Below are 18,723 nucleotides of genomic sequence, written 5' to 3' on the forward strand. Positions count from 1 at the left end.
TGTTTAGACTCTCATTCTGACGGCACCCATTCACTGCAGAGCATCCATTGATGAGCAAGTGATGCAATGCTACATTTCTCCAAATCTGATGAAGAAACAAACTCATCTACATCTTGAAAAGCCCGAGGGTAAGTAAATTTTCATCAAATGTTTATTTTTCAGTGATCCAATCCCTTAAATCGGTCCCCTTAAAGTCCACAGTAAATGCTGAAAGGTTTTCTTCCACCACAATAGTGGCCGTCCTTTCAGCAAAAAGAGCAACTTTGAAGATTTTTTTTTTTAGCTAATATTTCAGCAACAGCTTCTGAAATCCACAGTTCAAAGCCAGAATCAAAGTGTAGGATTTGAAGCAGACAGTCTGATAGCCTCTGTGTCTCAAAACATACTGAACTGAGACAGCATTTTGACGCACACATCTAATAAGGACACTCATGTGATACAACCTATGTAGGCAGCCTATAGGTTTTGAGACACAGCTCAGCTCAAACCTCTCTCTCTCTCTCTCTCTCTCTCTCTCTCTCTCTCTCTCTCTCTCTCTCTCTCTCTCTCTCTCTCTCTCTCTCTCTCTCTCTCAGAGTTTGATCTTCACTCAGTGAAATACGACTCTTCATTCGCTCGTGTTCTTGCCCTCGGAGGGAGCAAATGTCAATAGGAGACAATGGAGCAGATGGAGAACTTTCATTAGTGCTTTAATTTCATTTCGAGCTTCCTCTGACGTCCTGATCGACAGTTTTGACACTTGGCGTGCGCGGTTGTTCTGCATCTCCAGCGGACGTTTATCTCATATTTGACCATATAACATGCTGAATTGTTATGAACCGCGCTGAAAACAGAACGGCTTTTCTCTGGTGAATATAAAAGAGGCAATTTGGCGTCATTTCGAGCCAGTTCTCGTCGGACACGCGCGGAAATGGATCTTATGGGAATCTACCTGCTTCATCTCAGCTTCGCGGGTAAGTGATGTGCGCGTTTCATCTTCTGCGCTCACGGACATCAAAGTTCCGCTGCAGAGAGAGATGATACAATGTTGCGAGTTTCTGTCTTTATTGGCTATTCACTTTCTGTAGTATCAGACTTTTGTTTTTAAATTAATAAGAACGAAAGAAGAAATGTGAGCACGATAACAAAATATTGTAAATGTGCTTACAGTATGTAAATATATTGTATTGGAAATGTGCTTTCTTCTAATTTGGGTTTACTTATGAACCCACATAGGCTATTTTGTGTTATTAGTCAGCTAACGAGGTGTTTGCTCAGGTGTGAAAGGTTACTGCTGCTTTCATTAGCATTTGTTCTAACAGTCAATTTCTTTTAGTATTTTAAATTATTGATTTAAAGGTGTATATACATTTTAACCCACTAAACTTTTAATTGCTACCTTAAATTTGAAGTGGTTCCAAAGTTACAACCTTTAATAAGTTCATTTTGAATGTATGCACTGATTTACACACACACACACACACACACACACACACACCTTTATAAAAGATACAATGTGTTGTCAGTGACCTGAATTTTTTAGACTCAGTTGATTGAAAAGCCTGTGCTTTTTAGTTGATTGGATTTGTGCAAAGGATGTCTCTGTGTTGCTGCTAAAATAATTAGAAATTCAGGTAGACTGTCGTGTGTGTGTGTGTGTGTCTGTGTGTGTGTGTGTGTTGGGTATGAAACGGAGGATGTATGCATTCATTATAACAAGTGAATTTGCATGTTTTGATGGATTCACAGATGAAAGCTTTGATAAATGAAACTCACAAATGAAACCCAAGAAACATAAACATAGCTTTGAAACGTAATTTTAATTGCAATTTTTGTGCATTAATATAACAGTGTGAAAACTTCAGTCATCTCCTCATATATTAAAAAACTGTGATTTTTCTGGCTGGAACCAGAGCATGCAATATTGATTGCTGTTTTAATAATTCATGTGCATAATGTTTTTTATTTTTATTTATTTATTGTATTATAACAACTATTTCAATTCACCTTTTGGTTTGTCTGTTAAGACAGTCAGTTATTGAATATTCATTTGTAAACAGAACAAAGTAAATGCCAAAATGTTGTTGAATTACCTGAAAAACAACAAGCAGTGAAACGATTGATCTCTTTACTTCCTAAGAGACACGAGACATAAAATGTGTTAAAAATCACAACACAGCTCCTGCTTACTTTACTTAATCCAGCATTATAGCTCACCTGAATGTTTCCTCCTGTTTAATTTCAGACTATTCTTCAGCAACGAATTTTAAACCTTGAACCAAACCAGCCAGCTCTGAATGATATCATGACGTTCGATTTAAAACTTATTTATCTGACCATCAGAAAAACAAAAAACAAAGGTATAATAGTGTTTACCTAACCATAACGTTACATGAGGGATTTCAACTACTCATCATTATGAAGTTTAAACTTCCATATCTATCTATCTATCTATCTATCTATTAGCGATTAGGGAAGGTAAAGATCCATTCATGCTCCGAAAGCTTGTAAATCAAGAACTCTATCAATGCCCATTAGCTCAAGCCATGACTGACATATGCTAATTCTGACCTTGTTGTTAAAATAAATAATATCATTATCAATACTGACATGGACCTACACTACAATCGATCATTATGGCTCAGGTTTTCAGAGCAGGCTCCAGATGAAATATTCAGCTCAAAGCCATAATCAAACTGTAGCTGACATCTTGAAGATCAGTCTCTCTCCAGCAGCCGACTCAGTGTTTCTCTCTTTATACACCACAGTCTCCTTCTCAATGTCTGACGCCACGTCTAATCTGCTCTCAGAGAAATATGATTCTTAATAAAGTAGCTTGCATAAACTTTAATGAAAGCCATAATTAATGAAAAAGTCCCATTTAGACCAAAATATTTATATCCTATAGAGAAATATCAATGTGCTTGAGAGTGTATTAGTGCCTGCCTACTATTTTTCTTTTCTTTTTTAAGCTGTGTTGGTTCTACAAGTTTTTTTTTATTCAATTTTTCCTATAGGGATATTAAAAAGTCTTTGTTAAAGTATTATAAGCTATGAGCCAGCTATGCGGTGAATCACAGTGTTACAAACTTTTATTTGAAGCAATGAAGTATTTCAAAAATTGGACAAAAAGAGAAGGGTACAAGCCTGTATATTTGAAAGTGAAATTGTAAAAAAGCATGCATCGTCAATAAACTCAATAAACATTTTAGTGATTGAAAAATTGTGCCAGGATCTTTATATGGATTGCTAATGGCCAATACTTGCATTTTGTTCACATATCTTTGTTTTATTCTTTTGAGAGGTGATCAAAACATTTTTTGGATTGAAAATATAATTTGTGCTGCAGTCCTATAGATGTTTTTATGCGTGGGTCTTTATCATGCAAAGATTAGCAGAGTTCTTCGCACAAAGGTAACGACAAACGGATGTATATAAAGATTTACACTGATGTTTCAGATGAAACATAACACAGATAACATTAAATAAATACATTTTACCAGGTTAAATGTTGATTATTAATAACTCAAACCCTTTTATCTAAACCTCTTTACTTGACAGTCGATCTCACACATCTGCCATGTTTGTAGTTTTTTTTTAGTTTGTAGTTCTGAGCTGAATCCTTTGCCAAAGCACAATGGATTGTGGGCGTTCCTTCGTTAAAGTTACTAGTAGCCCTTAATTTGAGTATTTACTCTCCATATCCAGCCATATGCAAAGCATGCTGGGAACTAACAATCACTGCCAAAATAAAACCGCAAAATCAAGCTAATTCTCTTATAATATATAGGTAGCCTTCTTTCCTTATTTATTATTATTATTTTTTTTTTTTTTTCAGTTTAATCAGTTACTCAATTCATGTCTTAAAACTGCTTAGGTTTCCTTAAAAAAAATATGAGAAATTGCTTGCCGCAACTCTTTAATTGGTTGAATTTTTTTGTAGAGCATCATGGGTAATGTAGTTTTCCACCATGAATACAGACGTTAAACACAAGTCCTTTGTATTCTCTCATCAGAAGTGGTGTAGTACTGCACTGTACTTTACTTAAGGTGAAAACACATTGATTTGTGGCTTCTACAAATGCATATACCGTCACTTAACAACCTTATCACTCAACCATCAAACTACAAGTGCCTGAACGTTGCATTGCTGATTAAGATTCAGAACAGCTGGACTTGAAGAATCTGAATTGAATCTCCGGCTGGTTGCTGTGTTAATGTATGAAATCTAGCGGGATTGGTGATACAGACGTTGTATGATAGCAAAATGGCATTTGTAGTGATGGTAAGGCATGGAATGCATTGATTTTATCACTTTATTATTGATTTTATCTACATGACAAATGTGTAGACCATTCAGTGTGACAGACTAATGCTTCAAAATGCACAGAACTCGCACAGCGTAGGCTTGTTACTTTACTGTATTATTTATTTATTTCGTAACAATATTTCATATGAAAAACATTTATGAGTTCACCGTCATTGGTGGTGAAGAAGCTGCTCCAAAGTTGAAATTTCAGGAAATTACACTGAATATTAATGGTTCGTTTTCTCGGGTGAATCCTCGGATGGCCCTGGAGTGTGAAATGTCTGAGGATGAGTAATTAGTTAAAAGTAGACTTAATAAAAAACACAAGCCCCAACCAACATCCTAAACACACTAGCATCGTGGCTGCAGCTTTGAATTACTCTCATTGCCTGCAGAAATTGTAAAAACCTATTGATGGCTTTTTGATTTACCCATCTCCATATAATACAGATCTATGTTAAAATGACAGAAAGCCATTATCATGAGAATCAATACTAATGCGCCCTGTCATATTTTATGGATAACAATTTTTTATGTGCAACACACATATCACTCACTGCTCAGAGAATATATCACACACGGTGCATTCAATTCAATTAACTTTAACCATTTAGCATCCTTACAGCATTAAGTATCTTATCTAATAATAATCAATAATAAACTGATTGATTGCTCAGTTATCAGACTCGATCCAAATGAATCTTTCACTATTATAATTCCTCTTCTCGAACACATTTTTAGTCTTTAAGCAACAGGGGCGGCTTTGAGATTTAACCGAGTGCCAGCGTATCATTTGCTCTGGCAGACAGGGGTGTTAAAAGTCAAAATGGGTTGTAACGTGGGCTACCCATGCTCTGGCATCTCGATTCTGCTTTTATATTTAAAACAGTTCTTATGTTTAATTATAGATGCTCTAGACGGCACAGTTAAGCATTCATCTAACGTCAGTCAGTTTGATGGTTTTGACCTTTCATGCTGACATTGTTCAATTCCTCACATTATCATCTGCCTACAATATTAAATCGTAATAGCTCCGAACAGTACATGATATTAGGAGTCAGATGGAGGCACAGTTGAGAACTGTAAGGTTCCCTGGTTAGGATTAATCTTAGTGGCAGGTCATTTAAAATGGTTTGTGAGCGGTGGAATGGAAATCAGCCCGCAGCCTGAAACACTGTGTGTGTGTAGTGGGATATTTGCTTGGAATAAAAGGTTAGATCACTTTCCCCACCAGTCCTGTTAAGAAATTCAGGAGATGGCTCCTGGCTGAGATGACTACGGTGTCCTCTGAGGGCCAAACAGAGGCTCATTAGTTGAGTGATTGTTGACAGGTATTCTGGCGTAGAGAGATTGACAGATAGAGCGCTCTCCTGGCGGATATATATGACGGCTATGTTTGCATGGACTGCGATAACGCGACCCATTTAAACAATTCCCAGAAGACAGAATTGATGTGCAAGCGTACTTTGACATGACAAACCATAACAGGCCTTTTATTAGTACTTAGATGTCTTTAGCAACTGCATTACGTGTATCCACAGTTATTAACATCATAAAACATTTGTGTTGTTTCGCCTCGTATTAAGGAAACAGGAAACTAGTTAACGTCTGGTGGAGTGATGACAAATCTTTTTCTTTTTTTCAGCCTGCAACTTCTTCATTTACCTTTTGGTGTGAAAGGGCTTCTACATTTAGCAAAATACAACTTTTTATATTAAAAACAAACAAAAAGCAAGCACAGCCCAGATTAGAAAAAGTAACACAAAAGTAGCGTAATGCATTACTTTACATAAAATGTAACTTAAGTAGTTACTTTTTCAGACAGTAACGTAATGCATTACTTTCAAAAGTAACTTTCCTCAACAGAGCATCATGTTTTTTTTAATTTTGCTATCAGAGCGAATGGGAACGTAAAGAATATGTTTGTTCGCTATAGAAGCTTATGCCGACTTCTACTTTAAGAACTCTGGAAATGTGAAAATTGTCCATTGGTGGCGATTTCAGTTGTATATTTTCATACAATCTGCTTACGCTCCGCTGATGTTTGGGTTTAGCGGCTCACCATCGTTAAAATTGCACGTTTCTGTATGAATCACATTGTACAGTTTCATATAATGTCACTTCCAATATGGTTGAGTTGGTCTCACAGCATGAATTTTGTGTTTAAAGGGATAATTCGCCAAAAAAATGAAAACTGTCTGACCCTCGACCTGTATAAGTTTCTTTCTTCTGCTGAATGCAAAAGAAGATATTTTGATGAATATTGTGATGCAAACAGTTGCTGATAACCATGGTTTCTATAGTCAATAGTCAGTTGGTACCATCAAATATTTGGTTACCAACATTCTTCAAAATACAAAAAATGCACAAGCAGACAAAAAAAACCCAAAACTCGATTTATTGCACCAATCTATCAACGTCAGAGGCTCCAAAATATATCCACACAAACCAGAACGATACGCTTCAGTGTAACCTGAGCTCTTGAACTCATGGAGTGCTCTTTGCTCTCGTTCAAAAGTTCATAATTAGATCCGAAATATTGTAAGAAACATCTAGTTCCCAGCACTGTTTGTTGAGAACTTTTGTGCTGCATTTATTTATTGAAGCATTCATGTGACTGCTGTTTCGACAGACGCCCGAGGGCAAGTAGTAAACAGCAAGTCGTAAATAAAAATCTCCCAGCAACACCTCACAAATAAACCTGCGGACTGTGCATAATAATGAAAACATTGATTACAGCGGGAGATTTGATGTCTGTCAGTGTCTTTCAAATTAAAGGAGGCGATTCTGTGCACAAGCAGTGTTTTGATTGTTTTAATGGCGGTGCGTGATGCTTTAAATGGAATTAATTAAGAGACAAAGATCTCTGTGAGTGTTTTGCTATTTTACCTATTAGTACAGCAGACTATCAGCATGCAAACACATTTTAAAGTCTGCATGAAATGAAAATTCATCACATTTTCTAAATGCATTGCATTAATCTTATTGTGAATGATTTATGCACAAATCCATACATTATTTTGACCAATCCTTTGAAATGCATCACCACCAAAAATATCTCATTCATGATTTTACCCTAGTTTTCCTTGCATTTTAATGGCATACGGCAGTCGAAGTGTTCGACAGAGCGTCGCTGGTTTCAGTAATGGCGCAGGATGTTGTCTTTTCCATGTGAATGCAAATGTAAATAGAATGAAATGGCTGGAACGGTAATAGACAAACAGCTCGGTTGGAACAGGCCACCAGTCTGAATATTGCACTGCATGTAAACACAGCCAGCGTTTTTGTAACACAACTTCAAATAGAGGACTTTAGCTGTTTAACAGGTTGAATGCCAGTTTAAGACAAACAAACAACCGTAGATGGAGTCTGAGTGTGTTTTTTCCTGAATGTTTGCAATGAAGCCTCCTACGAGGCCCTTAAATTAAAAAAGCTCTTCATGGCAACCTGTCAAAATAAAAGTTCAGTTTAACTTGAAGAAATGGTGACAGAAGTATATTATTACAGATCGTACGATTTTCTACTAGCTTACTACTACTAATAATTGTATTTTTTTTATTAAAACTTTATTTTTAAGGAATAATCACACAATTTTTCTTGTATGTTTTCATTTTAAGAGTAAACCTCTTTAAGAGTGCAACCCTTTGTTTGGCAACAAAATGAAAGGTTTTGTTTAAGAGTTTGTTTGTCTATTATTAAAAAAAAGAAAATTAATTAAATCCAGAAAAAAAAAAAAACACTGAATTGGTTAAAGTAAAACATATATATATATATATATATATATATATATATATATATATATATATATATATATATATATATATATATATATATATATATATATATATATATATATATATAAAAATTGGTATAATTTTCACGATTTAAATAAATTAAATGTGTTTTTTTCACTATAAAAAAAACAATTAAATTAAATCCAGAAAAACATAAAAAAACACTGAATTGGTTAAAGTAAAACATATATATAAAAAAATAAAAATTGTTATAATTTTCACGATTTAAATAAATTAAATGTTTTTTTTTCACCATTTAAAAAAAAAGTTTAATTAAATCCCGAAAAAAACATAAAAAAACACTGACTTGGTTAAAGTAAAACAAAAAAAAACAAAAAAGGATAATTTTCAAGATTTAAATTAAATGTGTTTTTTCACCATTTAAAAAAAAAAAAAAAAAAAAAAAAAAAAAAACAAAAAAAAAAAAACATTTCTGATACATCTTAAAACTGATTTTGGGAAGAAATAAACAGTATTTCACAGGGCCCTAGTCGCTCCTCAAGGTTGGCATCATCTGCGGACAGCGTTTCTTTTGTCAGCCGTTGACCAGAAAGTGGAGCTTCTGTCTTTAACTGGATCCTTGGGGAAATAATCTCTTGAATTAGATGTCAGGTCATCTTCTCCACAAGAGGCAGTCGATTTGTTCGGTAAGGGGGCCTCAGATGCTGAAGGTCTTTCTTACATGTTTTTTTTTTGGTTTGCTGTGTGTTTGTGTCACAGCGGGTTAGATCCGTCGAATGATTCTTGCCTTTGAGTTTTTCTCATGAAGAGCTGCTGTCTTCTGCTCTTCCCTGGAGATGAACTCCTGCATCGACTCAAGCACAATCTGCAGCGCAGTCATGAAAGGCCATTTTAATAGCTTCTCATTGGCCCTTTATTAATAATAAAGTATAGAGTAAAACATTTCTAAAGTGTTGTTTTGAGAGCAGAAAGCTGGCTTGTTTCACCGCTGTGTGTGTGAATGGATCTGCGCGTCCCGACTCAACACGAGCCACAGGAAAGCGAATCTATTTGCTTGCATGACACATTGCAGCACAAATCAGTTTTTCGTTTGCACTGTGATGTCTGATGCATTTTAATTTGTCTTCATATTTTCACCTTGCTGAATTGATGTCAGGAATATTCTGCATGTGTTGCTGCTACATGGTGTAGTTTATTTTTTTTATGCATCAAATAATCTTGGCGAAAGTCAATTTTGCAAGATAAAATGTGAGATCTTTTCTTTAGTAGGTGATTTGCATGCCTTTTGATTTGAATCACATGTGCCACTTACGCCACAATTGTGCTTTTTTTCACTCTGAGATGTTAACTAATAATTGCAAATTCTGAGTAACTTTTTTTTATTTGATTCTGTGTTTATATCTCGCATTTTTGACTTATTTTCACAATCGTTACTTTATGATACAGTATTTTAATTTTATAATGAATCATATAACTAATAATTTCTAATTATAATGAACTTAAATCATGTAATTTGTTATTTACACACAGAAACCTATTTTTAGCATTTGCTTCTAGGGGATTATTATTAATAATAATAATGTTTATTTTTTATTGCTACATCAAGATTTATTACATAAACATTAAAATATCATTTTTTTTTAAATAAAATAAATGCAATTTATTAAAAGGTTACAAAAACAATAATGTGCACATACATACCTGTAAATATTAAAATATTAACACATCTAATATTATATTTTATATATAATACACTAAATCAAATTACAGTCGTAGTCACATAATTAAAATGTCTCTCTAAAACAAAATGATATTAGCTGGTTTTAAATTTTAGCACTTTAAACTCATTGCCACTTGTATGCAAGACAAAATGCAAAAGGATTCACTTTTAATTTATTAATTAATGGAGGATGTGCATGCCGAAGAAGGGAAGAGCCACAGAACAAACTCTATCAGCTACAGAACAGTGATGGATGCGGTTGTCTGATCTCATTGTTGTTGAAACGCAGTGTTTATGGCGTCCAGAATGAACGCTGAACGGATCTTAAACTCACACGCTATGCATGCATTATTTTCCTTTTAATCACTTACTTTCATAAACATAAACTCAGGTTCAATACCTATGGGATTTAATTAATAACAGGCCTCTCAGACGTTTACACATATTTGTAAATGACAAAACGTGTGCTTATCGGCAAGTGCAGGTCCAATGCAGCATGCAATTCATACAGCACAGTATGGAGATTTTGGTTTTGGACTGGTCATTTTTAAATAGGAAATGTAATGAAGTAATCAATCTGGAGTGGTGTGGCACAGTAGTTAATGATCTGATAGCTGGAAGGTTGTGCTGTTGGTTCGAACCTGACAATAAATGAATTTATCACCAATGTGCTCTTGAGTAAGACAGTTCATCGCTGTTAGACCTAGTAATTAAAAAGGTTTGAAGAATGCACGTGTATGTACTGTACTTTTAAATACAGTGGAAGAACATGATGAAGCAGATGAGTCTGAAGAAATACTTTCCCTCCAAGAAGCACATGTGCTCCTAAAAATGGTTAGAAATTGCTAGTAAATTTAACAAATAATTCGAGAGAATTAAAAAGTGAAATCTTGAAGCAGAAAGACTGACTATATTTTCTTTGAATATGTACTCCAATAATCTTTGTTTTATTTTTTTACAGTGTAAATAAATATGAAATAAAGAACTTTAGGGATGTAATAAAAGTGTATCAAATCATTCGTTCCTTAATAAAGGAATTTGACGAGACATTTACACACAAAATTATTTATTTGAATTCAAAACATACACTAGGTTTTTACATATTTCTTCTATAAGCTGTATGTATTTAATAATTATAAAATTATTTATGTTTTTATGAAATGCCAGATTTATTGCGGAACCAAAAAAACAATAATAACAAGCAATAAAAAAAAAATATTTAAAAAAAATATTCTGCGTAATGCGGGTTTGTACACCAGGGCTCTTATTTTGAAATGTTTTTAGTACTTCAAGCTTGTAGCCTGTAGAATGCAAACAGCACTTCGTTTTTACTTGGAAATGTACAGCGCTTACATATATTGCATTAAATAATTTCCTTTTGAAGTGTAATAATCACATTAAGTCGTATCACGATTCCTCTTTTCCAGTCCCAAATTTAAGCCTTTCTAAAAATTATAATTAAGACTTTTGTATGGAAGCTCTTTTTTGCCACTGAATATAAAATGGAAAAAGGTATTTGCAACTTTTTATTTTGCAATTCTGACTTTTTTCTCACAATAGCGAGTTTTATATCCCACAATATTTCACAACTTTCCATTGAGTGTTTCTATATTTCTCCCAATTTTGAGAAGAAGTTGGGAGGGGGAAAAAAGTTCGAAATATGAGATAAAAAGTTGCAATTACCTTTTTAATTTTTTATTTAACAGCCTTCCACAATTTTGTTACACCATTTAAGATATTGTAATGACGTTAAACAAACAAACAAAATGTAAGACTTTTGATTGGCACACATCCTCCCAAATTCATATTACAGTGCACACACATCTATTCTAGTCGCTAATGCTAACGCTAACGCTAATCTATTTTGTTGTACTGAAAAGAGCAGCAGGAACATTTTTCAAAACATCTCAGTAAAAAAGCAATTACTTTTTTGGGTGAAATACTGCTTTAACTGTACATCGGTCTCAAAAGCGTCATTCAGTTTGGATCAAAAGATGTCTTAAAATCAATATGTGTAGCAAAACGATCCTTTGGAGAGTTCTTATCTTAATTGCTCGGATGTTCACTTGATAAATCCCATATCCAGAAGCATCATGAGTTCAGAGAGTGCTGGAGGCACAGATATAACATGATAAATATATTTAACCCCATACAGCTTCACTCATAAGTCTTTGGACACAGGGTCATGGTGCTTTTCGAGAAAGAGACATTTGAGCCTAATCTTGGGTTCATTGGAAATGTCACAGTTCCTCATGCTGCAGTGATGATAAAGGTCTGAGGAAGTGCATGCAGGCTTATTTTCCAATGCACCAGGAATGGAAACAAACCATTACCAGTGCAGCAGACAGAAACCGGCTGGATCTGCTCGAGGCATGAAAGGATGCATCCTCCGTCATTATTATGGCATGATACTTCATTTTCTAAATCACATTCGAAATCCTTACAGTCCGAGAAAGCGTCAAGGTCATGGCACACACATCTACTGTCATTCTGATGGTTATAAAATTGTTAGATTATCTCAACATAACATTTGCACATGCATGCATTGATGCGTCATCTCTTGAGTTTTTGTGCCATTCTCCTTGAGCGCTTGAGATAAAATTGAGGGTTTCATTCGTTTGGAGTTATTTATCCAGCACCATAAGGCTATTATTGTGTCTCCTCCACTTCTGTCACAGCGTAATTGTTCCTGTACATAATAGTTTTGTGTCTTTCGTCAATGAGACCCAACCTCTTGCCTTTACCATGGCTTGTTGGAGCTGAATTATCTGGGGAAAGAGAATGTCAGTAAGCATTTGACAGTTCAGTGTGAATCGTGTGTAAGACTAGTGGCTCAGAGCCAAAGACCCGCCTCTGGAGAGCGTTCGCTCCATAATATTTACACACTCTTTCACCCAGAGTCGATGGGAATTAGCTGTAACATTAAGTTAAATGAAACTAGAGCCTTTGTAGACATCCCTTAACAGCCGACCTTAAAGACTATTTGAAATTAGAATTTACCCAGTTAAGCTTCTTAATAAATCTCCCCGGTGTACAGAAAAAATCACAAATGCGATCTTTCTTAATTATTTTTCCTAGACCGTAATGAGATTAAATGGAGGGCTAATGAAACACATGCACATTTATCTCCTCTGGTCTTTCAGAAGATCTCTCGACATCACAAACTGTGTTTAGATTTGCTCAAAGTTAGATATTTTGTTGTTGTTTTTTCTCATCATCCGCTTCCAAAACTAAATTATCTGAGCTATTCAAATTCATTTTGGTAGTTGCATGTTCTGAATGGTGTTTCTCTGAAGTTAATACTTTAATAACTCATTAAGTCTCCATTAGGACAAAAAAGGTTTCCATAATCTATCATTAATATGTCATAACCTTCTCTGGCTCTAAAACTAAAGCAAAGCCAAATCAATAATATCACATTTCTCTTTCAAATCAGATTAAGATGTATAAAATCCAACCCAAGCTCAATGGAAAAACATGCATGCACATACATTTTAGCAAACCTCCAAAAACACATGTATACATAAAATGTCAATGCAGGTTGCAGCTGAAATTCTCGCCAGTGCCTGGAAAACACCAACAACTTTTATCCATTTCACACAAACTATTGAGTAATAAGAGGCTTATTTTTGCACAGTTCCTTCCACAAAACAATGTCATGACCATGATTTATAAATTAATACATTTTGACTCTTACATCACATAATTAGCGCAATATACATGGCTTTTCTGACATAGTAAACTTGCTCAAGAGCGCACCCGGTACAGCACTCAGGTATGAGTCTCGTGAGAAACGAGTCACGATAAAAGAGCTCAAATACTTGAGAAACAAGATAAAATAAATGGGTTTGTGGTAAAGCATTACGTGTAGCACTAGTATTGTAATCAGATTACTTTTTTCAAGTAACTAGTAAAGTAACACGCTACTTTTAAATTTACAATTACATTTCTGAGTGACTTTTTAAATACATTTCACTTTGGCCTTTAAAGTTGCCAAAAAACATATCTTTAGAGTTTTGTTATTAAAATAAACAAATAAACAAGCCCAGTCAAGGTGACAAAAAGTAACGCAAAATATCATTTTTATATAATTTTTTATATTCTTTATTTTTCATAAAAACTGTGTAACGCAATGAGTTACTTTTTTATTTAGTAACACAATATTGCAACCCTTACGAAAGGAAAATATATTTACCAATATATTTCTTAAAATATATTGTGATATATTGTAATATATTATTTTCCCTTATTTTCTAATATTTTATATATTTGAATACATTTAATAATATATTGATGATACATATATTATATAATATATAGCAAAATATACAAATGATTGCCGCTTTCAATATATTGGAAAAAATAAATATATATAAGAATATATACCTAATATATTACATAATATTTTCCAATATACTGTAATATATTTTTGTTTCATAAGGGAATGCGTGACTTTTTAAAAGTAACTTTCCCAAACAATGCAATGCATGTTTTTTCCCATCATCCCTTGTTGCTAAAATCAAGTCCTGCCCTAAATGATTACTGTTTCACTCGAAAATGTATAAAAAAATATGGTTTGAATAATGCAAATGCCATTTCATTCAACATCTTCAGGAAGAACACAAATAACAATTCACGTAAGAACTTAAAACTAAAGCTAAATAGTTTCAATTTAATTAATCATTAGCATGAGAAAATATATACACATAGTTGTGTACGTGTCATACTTGATAATCTGAGCACTTGTCGTATTTGTTAATCCTTTGATAGCCTCATCATACAGCTCTGTGGGGGGTCTGCAGTCGACTTGGCGTCTTTGCTCTGAGAAATGCACATGAAATGCATGAAAACTTTATCTCTGGTGTACCACATAGCTGCAGAGGAGTGATGCAGTGCCAAATGTTTCAAAGACTTACAGAGGCATTTTGGAAAGGAACATACGCACCTGCTAATGCTAATGCTAATGCACATTACCTGCTGTGTGCAGAGATACAGATGCTCTGTGGACACCAAATGTGAAGTGGCAAAGACTCTCAGAAGACGTTCAGCTGCGGTGAAGAGTCAACACATGGTTTGATGTTTCCATCACACTGCCAGGGATCGTTTTCAATTTGCTTTAAACACTCTCTAAACTTCAGTGCAATTAAAGCATCATTCTCAAGAGTGAAATGCATTTTCTGTGGGCGTCAGTCTCTACAAGATCCAACTGTCCTTTTATCGTCTCTAATGTGAAAGTTGGCAGGTGAATCATATTTTTGTGAGTCTGAAATATCAGCGTCATCTTTCAGCGTCTATGTCTACTCTCTTCTCTTCATTGCATATGTTCCATTAATTCAGAAATGGGTTATATCATCAAAAGATGAGCAATAGGTCTTAAACTTAAAACATAACTGTACATATTGGTCTCTTTAATAAAATGCATTATTTTAATACAGTCGAGTGATCCATCAAGTTTCCTTGACTGTTTACAACCTCAAATAACCATGCCTTCTCATAAAAATGTACAATTATTTGATATTTTAAGAAGCGTACACACACAATCCTTTCATGACGACAAAATTCCCAGTTTTGCTTTTTGTGCATATTTGTTACATTAGTGTAAACAGAAGGTTTTGATATAGCAGTTTTTTTATTAATTAAGTGAAAATATTTAAAATAACTTTAGTTTTCTATTTTATTTTTTTATTATGATATCAGGACAGTTGTATTACCATGACAATTTTTGGAGGATAAAACAAAAACATTTTAATACAGAAATTTAGAAAGAAATCATAGAAGAGGTTTAATTTAATATGAATAGCATTAAAAAAAGAGTGTATTTTTTTTGCAAAAATTGTGGAAAAGATAACAGCACTGCGACTCAAAACCTGGATGGAAAAAAATCTCTCTCTGATTGATTTCTGAACTCTGTAAAGGAATAAGGATGAAACTTAGGAAAGAACCAATAGTCTCTGGAAGCATTGGCTGTTACATTTAATTTAATTGACAAATGGATAAATTTGTTGTTCATTTAAAAGTAAGGAACATATGGCTGATCCAACAGGTTCAGTGGCTGAGTTTGGGCTAAATAATACCTGCAATGTTTGAGATCGCACTTTTGTGATATTTCATTTACCTGTGTGTTCAGTCTAGACCTGAACAGAGACTGTTCTTCTCAGTGTCCGTTTGGCCGCTGAAAGCAGTAGCCTACATAGATGCCAATGTTTAGTAAACCAATTACTTTTCCTTTTTTTCAAGCATCAGACATCTCTAATTTTCCCTTTGCTTTACCATTTTCAGGGTAGCCCAGCTTGTCTTCACCTGCAGTTGTGTTCAGATAATGTAAAGCGAGAGTCGTATCTCAGTGCTAGCGTGAAATGGCATGACATTCTCACGTATGCCCAGCGATCAGCAGATTTACACTGCCTTAAACACAGCAAGGCCGACCACCGCCGTCTCTAGACATCATGAGAAAAATGAGACGGCCTTGCCGCTCCTCATGACGAGACGCCATGAAATTACCAACTCTTAAATCATTCCGAAAGCCGTAAATTAAAGGCCAGATGAAGAACATTTATGGCATTTAAAAATAACGCTGTGCTCTGAAACTGTAGCTACTTCCAATATTTACAGTAATTATATCTATACTCCAAATATTTTTATGTAGTTTTTAAATGTATTCATGACTTCGAAAAGACACGACATGAGAGTCTGTTCGATTATTACCTCAGTTTTATGATTTTCTCATCTCTAGCAGTGAATATCTGCGCTTCTCTCCGGGCATTTCTGCGTAAGTGCACAAATCGAGGTCTTGACTGCTGCAGAATGAGAACAGAAACGCCCCAAAACATTCAAGGGAACTGCTAGACACTGATAGGTTGTATAGTTAGGCAGTTCATACGCCCTGAATACTAGAAAGACGCAGATGGAGATGGGTCCTGACATACTTCGCCCATCGCAGTCTCTTTCCTCCAGTGAAACACACACAGCACGCGAAGCGCCCGACAGATGACCGGAGTCAGTCAGTTTGTGTAGATCAGACGAAGACAAGAGGAGGCGGTAATGAGGAGCTCTCGAGTCCCTGCTGAAAGTCTGTTCATTTAGCGCGTCATATTTCTCAATGTGTTTTCACACCGGCTTGATGATACTCTAGAACTAGCTTGATCTGTCACTACAACCTTCATAAAATGCAACCAAAATTAAACTTTCTGAAATATGATTAAATCCCCATTGATGGTGAACGTGGCTATAAACGTCTGCCCTTAAAAGAAGACCACACATGTGCAGTAATGCTAGCCAATGTCTCTACAATTAACAACTTACCATATGCATGCAAAGCAAGCCACTTTTCAACATAATAATGCACCTATTTCCTGAACACAGTGGATTTATCCGCTCACTTGATCAGTGCGTATTTATACAGTCATGCCTGAAGTCAACGGAAAATCAATCCAGAAGCACTCATGGATTGTTTATTCCCTCATTTCCTTCAAATTATCCAATTTAATTCTGCAAGAATGTTGTCAGAAGTAATGGAGCGACGCTATTTGGATATGATGTCACTCACGGAAAATATCTGACCTTTTGTTATCAGGATTTTTTTCTCTCTTTAGGGTTTGTTAAATAGAATAACATCATCTCACGCAAGGGCTATACGTGTTTGATATGAGATGCGATGATGTACATATATAGATATTAAAAACATATTAAATGCATATAGTGAAAAAGTAACTTTAATTTCCTTTAAAGAAGAAATCTAATTATGTAACGTTGTTACTAGTAATGTATTACACCCCAACATTGTTAACAGATATATTTATGTAAAAACAGCATACTAACTCTGACCTGTACTTATTAAGGTGAAACACTGGAGGCATAAACACAGTTTTTTCAAGCACCTGTCAAGATTTTTGGCTTTTTGGTTTTTCATAAAGTGCTTTTTCCAACTAGTGGAAGGAAAACATCCAAAAGACACTGTTAAGTTTTCTTTTATAGCACTTTATCTCTTTGTGTCAATAGATTTAAATTACAATACATTTTTAATGGCCGTTTTCTCAAAATTAGTTTTTTCTTCAACACTGACCCATAAATCTCCACTTCAGAAGCACTTACATACACCAGTCTATATTCTGAAGGTTTTCACAGAGGGATTTGTTTATATATATATTTTCCTTGATTATATACAACATTTTCTTCACCCCATAATTGTGACAATATATTGTTTTCTGAATTATGGAGTGACAAAAAAAAGATAACCAGAATTCCCTCTGTAAAAACATTTGACTCTAATATGTCAAAAAAATTTAAAAAAACATTTTGAAACTGACTTCATCTAGTGTTCAGATTTTTGTACTAGACGTTTATGCAAATTAGCACATATTTCATTAAATAATGCCTCATTTGCATATTTAAACATAACATTTTTTAAAAACTTGTAATACAAAAAATGTTTGCAATAATCAATGTAATCAATCAACTGGGTAAGTATGGTGATGACTATTAGTTTTTTTTTTGCCCTATTCACCTGCAGTGTCTCGCCTTAAAACACATAAAATAATACGTGATCATACTAAATTTGATTATATGTTAAATAAGTAAAACTTCTTGCTGACAAATGGGTCAACCTAGTGATTTGAAGGATAGCGGCAAAGATTGGTAAAGATTTAAAATGACACTTAATTAGTTTTTAAGTGCTCTTTTAATGCATCGAATGATTCTGGGTCTTAATGTACCTGACTAGAGTTTTTGTTATGTCAAAATATTTTTATGCTAAATTAAATTTTCTGTAAATCATTGTAAAAATGATGTTCTCAGAATTTTTTTTTTAAACAGGGAAAAAAATGACTGTATTAAACTTTTATTGTTTTGATGCTTGAAAAGCCTTTTTCATATTGAGGGTAAATTCTTTCCAACTTCTCAAATTATTTTTTTAATAACTTCAGGAGTAGGAAATCATTCTTGGTCATAATTTTCCACTGAGG

The 18,723-nt window shown here is 34.3% G+C and overlaps 1 protein-coding gene across 2 annotated transcripts in view; it reads left to right on the plus strand.

Annotated features, from left to right (window-relative positions):
• The first annotated feature begins 606 nt into the window (after positions 1 to 606).
• Positions 607 to 18,723, plus strand: part of LOC113057864 (GDNF family receptor alpha-4-like) — a 43,804-nt gene continuing 25,687 nt past the window's right edge. For both annotated transcript variants that reach the window (XM_026225416.1, XM_026225414.1), the window contains exon 1: positions 607 to 953. In XM_026225416.1, the coding sequence (XP_026081201.1) occupies positions 911 to 953 (43 nt within the window). In that variant the 5' untranslated portion in view covers positions 607 to 910. The remainder of the gene's footprint in view (positions 954 to 18,723) is intronic.

Source organism: Carassius auratus, chromosome 39, assembly GCF_003368295.1.
Source record: "Carassius auratus strain Wakin chromosome 39, ASM336829v1, whole genome shotgun sequence".
NCBI classification, from domain to species: domain Eukaryota; kingdom Metazoa; phylum Chordata; class Actinopteri; order Cypriniformes; family Cyprinidae; genus Carassius; species Carassius auratus.